Here is a 7,401-nt window from a genome sequence, read left to right on the forward strand (position 1 = left end):
ATGTATGATATTTTACCAAATGGCCAGGAGCTGACCAACCAACACTCCGTCACCACTGTTTCCTGCGCAACATACCTTACCACCGCCAACACGATGTGCCAGTCATAATTGGCCGCCTCGTGTTCACACAGAAATGAGCTCAAATCAGTCAGTCTCAACATAGGTTTTACCTTCATCTCTGTCAACGTCATGGCAAACCCTCCCCTTATGCGGTTGTCATCAAGCATTTTCAACCTCAAATCTGGACCCTCAATATGAGTTTACAGTCAGGTAGGGATAGATCGCTATCCCTTGCTGGGAATGTGAAATGAATTGGAAATTTTTTGGGTGGCTATCAGTGTTGCCTGGTGTTTTTCCTCAGAACGAAGGAATGCATTGACGAATTGAAGTAAAGGGATATTTCAACACACTCTTCAGCTGCTCTCTGAACTTGGTCTGTGTCACAGCATAAATCACAGTGTTTGTGCAGCAACTGAGGAGCTGCAGCATGAAGGCCAGTTCCTGGACAAAATCGTCTATCCAGACAGACAGATAGCGTAAATACAACATTCTGTTCCATATTGAGTAGACCATTATCATTGACCACAACAGGATGAAATTTGCTGAGATAACAAAGAGTAAAATGATGGATTTCCTTCGGCTCTCCATTTCTGGGTCTCTGGCACTTTGACCAATGAGCCTCCCACGGGCTCGGCTGGTCACGAGAATGTGCCGGACGGTGAAAACATTGAGCAGCAGAATCAGGACGAACGGGAGAGCCGGGGTGAGAATGTGATGGAGAAACTCGATGATGACCCAGAACCGAGATTCCCGAACGTCATTGGTTACACGGCAAAACCAAGGCCTGTTCATCAGCCAATAGTGAGCTGTGAGCATAAAATACCAGAAAGTGTTCTTTAAACAGCTCAGCACAGACACTGTGCCCAGAACCACAGCCGCCGTTTTCTCTTTGCAATATTTACTTTTCAGCTTGTGGCAACAAATGGCCAAAAAGCGATCAAAGGTGAAAGTGACGGTGAACCAGACAGAACAGTCAGTGACTGCATACAGCAGGACGGCGTGGATGTTACACACAGGGACGGAATACAGGAAGATAAAATGGATATGATAAACCATTGGCATGTGTCTCAATATCAAGTCGACGATAATGATCATTAGGTCTGTCGCTGCCATGGCCACCAGGTAAGAGGTGACACATTTGGAGAGACCGCACTTTTTGCGAGAGAGGATCACGAGCGTCACTGTGTTCACTGTGAGGAAGGGGAATAAACAATGACATTAGACATCATGTGAAAAATAGCTGGATACGATACTCAAGTTTGGGTCACAACAACATGTTATATTAGTGAAAGAATGCTTCTTCAGTTTTATAATTCACTCCTTTGTTGATAAATGCCAGCAGTTCATTGACGTTCTAGTTATATGATGCACTTGTGTACTCAGATTGATGCATTCATGCACAAGAACTCCCAGATCTCTCTGCACTGAAACACTTCGAATCTCCTTTCATTGGAATAACAATATGTCTTTTCATTTTACAGGAAAAACGGACAACTCCTCTGTTATCCACATTAAGCTCCGTCTGCCCCATTCTGGTCTATTCTGCTAGCCTCCCAATATCCATCTCTAAACTCTTTGTCTTCTCATCATAACCTGCTTTCCCACCTAGTTAGCATCTCCCGCAAACCGGCTATTTCACACTCTGTCCATGATTGCGGATCACTTACATCGAATGCAAATATTTATTGTCTGAGAACTGAACTCTGTGGCAACCCACTCATTACATTCTGTTCTCCAGAGAAGTACCCATTTACACTGATCCTCTGTTTTCTGTCATGCAGCCAATCCTCTCACTGAGCCAAAAGCACGAAATAAGTCTCTTTTGATGCCTTTGATCTACCAGAAAAAGTTCATGAAATGAATAAACTCAGATTTGACCTGATTCTCCAGAGATATTGGCATTATTATGGAATCCTGCATCGTCCAGCTTTAGACTATTCCTTCCACTTTACAACTCAGCCTGGCTGATTTCACCCTGTTTTCCTTCCTGCTTCCTTGATGAACTGCACTTTCTTTTAAAGTAACAGCCCTCGAACAGTCAGAAAAATGTTGTTCCTCCCATTGAGAGATCATCAGTTAGGAGTCTCCACCTCACAATTCCATTCCTATTTCTCAGCCATGGGCCCTTTTGATAGTTTGCTATTATATCACAATTACTTCTTCGATGTGATGAGATTTTCTACCTGTCATAGGCAGTGAATTTCAGATTCCCATCAGCCTAGTTTTTCATAAAATCTTCATCTCTGAACCTCCTTCCCCTTGCTGTAAATCTGTGCCCCTGGTCAATGATTCTGCCTCACCCCCCAAGTCAAGGGGAAAAGTTTCATCCTGTCTTCTATACTATCGATGACCCTCATCATTTCATATATCTCAAACATGCCCCTTCCTCATCTCCTCTGCTCTGGCGAAAAGAACCCTAGTCTATCCAATCTCTATTGATCAGTATAAGTTTCTGGAACAGGCAACATCTTGATAAAGCTCCCTCTGCATCCCGTCCCATGTTATCACATCCCTCTTATAATGTGCATTCCAGAACCACCTCTGAATTTTGAGTTGAAACATTTGGATTTAATCAGGGAACTGGGGCCAAAAAATTGTATAGATTGAAACTGGGACCGATATAAGGGGAATGGTCAGGGGAACGGGAAGACTGAAATTATGAATGATCTGGCTTTACAAGACCAGGATAATGTGTCGATAAATGCTAGGGGACAGGTTTGTGAAGAATGCAGAGAATGAGCATACGGTTAGCAGAGGGAGCAGGCACGTGGGGTTGTGGATGGCAGTGTGTGGGCAAAATTGTTGGTATCTGAAGGTGAGACAAAATGCAGCAGTTGAGCAGCATATGTACACAGGGAACCAGCCTCCTGAGGTCAGAAACTGGTTCAGAAGTGATGCACAGATTCATAGAGGTCGACAGGACAGGAGATACACTTCCAGACCATCATCTGTGTCCAAGAAAATAAAACCTCAACATTTAAATCCTACTTTTGCTCTCAGCCTTGTCCATCACCAGCAAAATACTTCTCCCATGTCATGAGATTTTCAGACCTGACCACGCTCTCCTGGCAGTGATTTTAGGATGGGCATTGTTACCAGTTTGTGCAGAAAAAATGTGAATTGCAAGGCAGGAAAGTCAAATGGAATTTAAACCTGACCGTTTTGAAAACCAATGCTATTGTGAGAAAACTGATAGTACTCTCAATGTATATAAGGAGAGGGTTTGTAAGAATCGGTGCGAGAGTGAACTGTCACCTGAGAATAAGCTGAGGGCTCTCACAAGAAATGGCTAAGGTCTCTAAGAAAGCACCATCTCTCCATAAAAGGTACCTCCACGGCATTTCTAGCTCAGAGCCTTCACTGAGAAAACACCCCGATTAGCAGGATTAGTGGAAGAAAAGCATTTATGACTTGACCACAGCAGAAGGAAGGTGTTTACATCTGGAGGGAGGCTGGAGAAGGCAGTGTATTCTGGAAGACACATTCTGTGTGGTCTTTGAGAGGCTAAGTTTCAATCTTTTTTTCTCACTGCTTGTATAATCTTTGTGGGTCTTGCATTTACGGGAATAGCATACAGCAGAAGTTTGTTCAGTGAAGGAATAATTCGAGGGAGTGGGGCATTGTTCGGTTTGGTCGTAGCTCTGTTAATTTGTTGACTCTTAGGGTGACATAAATAAATTGTTAGTTAGGGCTCAGCTACTGACTCATGAACTGACAATGCCCAGATAAATATCTCATGCCATGACCGCCTAGCCATCAGCTAAACTCAAGTTGATTCGAGGCTGAGAAAGAGAGAGATTTTTAACCAGGAAGGGGAATCGAGTGGAAAAGGTTGTAAAGTGGGAGTTGAGGAGGATCAGCTCAGAATTTGACTGGCTGAAGAGACTTCCTGTGGAGCGCTATTGATTGTCTATGACTCTACATCTTATGCACATACGGTGCAGAGGAAGTGGGGCTCGGGGATTGTCCCGGGGAAGGGATGTGACTGTGCAGAAAATACACATAGGGGAAAAGAGCAGTGGAGCTATAGAGCTGCGTTAGATCTGATGGAGAGGTAAAACTAGAACAATAGAGTCTTACAAAATTTAAACAGATCCTGCAGTAATACTCGTCCAGACAGACCATGATTCCCACACTGATCCAATCCCATTTGACATGGTTCGTCCATGTCACTTACAGACTTTCTAAGTCATGTAACTGCCCAAATGATCTGAAATGTTGCAATTATACACGTCCCTCCCACTTTGTCTGTCAGCTCGTTCCATATATGCACCATCCTCTGTGTGCAAGAAAAAGTTGTCCCTCGCACCTTTTTCAAATCTTTCCCCTCCCACCTTAACCCTACGGACTCTAGTTTTGGAATCCCCTACGCTGAGGGAAAAGGACTTTGGATATTCGCCTTATCTAAGCCTGTTGTAACTTTTTAAACACCTACAAGGTCACCCATCACCCTCCCACACTCTCAGGGAGAAACGGCACCACTCTTTCCATTCTCTACTTGAGCTCAAACCTTCCAGTCCAGGGAACATCCTTGTAATTTTTTTCTGTGATAAATCCAGCTTCAATACCATCCTTCCCAGAGCAGGGTAAACAGAACTGAGCAACGCACACTGAAACTGGCCTCACCAGATGGTTTGGCCTCACGGGGTACATACTTGGAACTCCAACGATAGCCAGAATGGGGTAGTAGACACCCTGAGTAACCCAAAGCACATCCTGGATCCGAGACGGCAGAGATATCCAGTCCTGGGACAGCCAGTAAAGTCCATCATAGAAACCTCGATGCATTGTCGTAACGACCATAGTCGGTTGCCCACAGAATCTGATCTCTTCCTCTTTCTGTCTCTCTCTCTGTCGAGGCGCTGGCCCTGTGTTCGCCAGGGAGCTGGCAAGCCAGCTGTCACAGGAGGGTAACACGCTGTGAGGAGTCCCTCGGTAATAAGGGAGGAGACTGCCCTCCAGGGACACAGCCAGCAGCCGTGGAGAGACATGTTAATGACAGTTGTTTAAAAAAAAACATGTCTCATTAACCCCCTCCAGCCCAGCAGCTTCCTTCACCACAATAAAACAGAACACCTTGTGTGTTTCACTATTGCTTGTGTGGGTCATCGAGGGATTGGATGGGGAAAGGGTCCAGAGAGTGACCATCGCCTTTCAAAACATTTTGGATCCGGGAATGGGTTCAGAAGACCCGGTAATTGTAAATAGCGCGTCCTGTTTGTTAAACAGCAGTGGGTTTGATTATTTTTAGTTGTTGGCTGGATCTGGGGCGGTTCAGGCTGTGCTCAGCATTTTGAACCCAATCCCCTGTGTAACCCTGTGCAAAGGATGTGGCTGGGGTGGGAAGAAGGGCGGACAAGGGCAGCAAGGACATGGGGACAGCAGTCCCTTGCAAATTCCACTCGGAGCCTCTCACAATCCTGACAGGAACACAAATACACGTTCATTCACGGTTGTTGGGCGAAACACGACAGTTCCCTCCCTGGGGGCATCAACAGCACATGGACTGCAGTGCTCCAAGAACACAGCTCACCCCGACCTTCTCTCACATGGAAGCAAACATAAGAGTCACCCACATATATAGGCACAGTAATACAGGCACATACTGATAGAGACAGCCACATATACAGGCACAGTAATACAAACACATACTGATAAGAGACACCCACATATACAGGCACAGTAATACAGGCACATTCTGATAGAGACAGGCACATATACAGACACAGTAATAGAGGCAAATACTGATAGAGACACCCACATATACAGGCACAGTAATACAGGCACATACTGATAGAGACAGGCACATATACAGACACAGTAATACAGGCACATACTGATAGAGACACCCACATACACAGGCACAGTAATACAGGCGCATACTGATAGAGACAGGCACACATACAGACACAGTAATACAGGCACATACTGATAGAGACACCCACATACACAGGCACAGTAATACAGGCACATACTGATAGAGACAGGCACATATACAGACACAGTAATATAGGCACATACTGATAGAGACACCCACATATAAGGCACGGACACACAGATATATAGTGAGAGAGATAGGCACATATACAGACACAGTAATACAGGCACATACTGATAGAGACAGCCACATACATAGGCACAGTAATACAGGCACATACTGATAGAAACACCCACATATACAGGCACAGTAATACAGGCACATACTGATAGAGACACCCACATATACAGACACAGTAATACAGGCAAATACTGATAGAGACACCCACATATAAAGACACAGTAATACAGGCACATACTGATAGAGACAGCCACTTACACAGGCACAGTAATGCAGGCACATACTGATAAAGACAGGCACATATACAGATACAGTAATACAGGCACATACTGATAGAGACACCCACATACACAGGCACAGTAATACAGGCACATACTGATAGAGACAGGCACATATACAGACACAGTAATACAGGCACATACTGATAGAGACACCCACATATACAGGCACAGACACACAGACATATACTGATATAGACACCCACATATACAGACACACTAATACAGGCACATACAGATAGAGACAGCCACATACATAGGCACAGTAATACAGGTACATACTGATAGAGACAGGCACATATACAGGCACAGTAATACAGGCACATACTGATAGAGACACCCACATATAAAGGCACAGTAATACAGGCACCTACTGATAGAGACACCCACATATACAGGCACAGTAATACAGGCACATACTGATAGAGACAGCCACATATACAGGCACAGTAATACAGGCACATACTGATAGAGACAGGCACATATACAGACACAGTAATACAGGCACATACTGATAGAGACACCCACATATACAGGCACAGTAATACAGGCACATACTGATAGAGACAGGCACATATACAGGCACAGTAATACAGGCATATACTGATAGAGATACCCACAGATAGAGGATCTGTAAGACAGGCACATACTGATAGAGACACCCACATATACAGGCACAGTAATACAGGCACATACTGATAGAGACACCCACATATACAGGCACAGTAATACAGGCACATACTGATAGAGACAGCCACATATACAGGCACAGTAATACAGGCACATACTGATAGAGACAGGCACATATACAGACACAGTAATACAGGCACATACTGATAGAGACACCCACATATACAGGCACAGTAATACAGGCACATAGTGATAGAGACAGGCACATATACAGGCACAGTAATACAGGCATATACTGATAGAGATACCCACATATACAGGCACTGTAATACAGGCACCGACTGATAGAGACACCCACATATACAGGCACAGTAA

The 7,401-nt window shown here is 44.5% G+C and overlaps 1 protein-coding gene across 1 annotated transcript; it reads right to left on the minus strand.

Moving 5' to 3' along the window:
* Positions 1-357: 357 nt before the first annotated feature.
* On the minus strand, positions 358-4,951 carry LOC132206804 (probable G-protein coupled receptor 139). Its single transcript, XM_059641850.1, has 2 exons — positions 4,716-4,951; positions 358-1,250 (listed from the first exon to the last, which is right to left on the minus strand). The coding sequence occupies exons 1-2, from the start codon at positions 4,861-4,863 to the stop codon at positions 358-360; spliced, it is 1,041 nt and encodes a 346-aa protein (XP_059497833.1). The 5' UTR covers positions 4,864-4,951.
* Between the last annotated feature and the right edge of the window lie 2,450 nt (positions 4,952-7,401).

Source organism: Stegostoma tigrinum, chromosome 43 (genome assembly GCF_030684315.1).
Source record: "Stegostoma tigrinum isolate sSteTig4 chromosome 43, sSteTig4.hap1, whole genome shotgun sequence".
NCBI lineage: Eukaryota > Metazoa > Chordata > Chondrichthyes > Orectolobiformes > Stegostomatidae > Stegostoma > Stegostoma tigrinum.

Coding starts and splice junctions, on each gene's coding strand:
- LOC132206804 (XM_059641850.1), bottom strand. CDS start 4,863: ATGGTCGTTACGACAATGCATCGAGGTTTCTATGATGGACTTTACTGG. Junction 1,251..4,715: donor GGCTATCGTTGGAGTTCCAA/GTATGTACCCCG, acceptor CCTTCCTCACAG/TGAACACAGTGACGCTCGTG.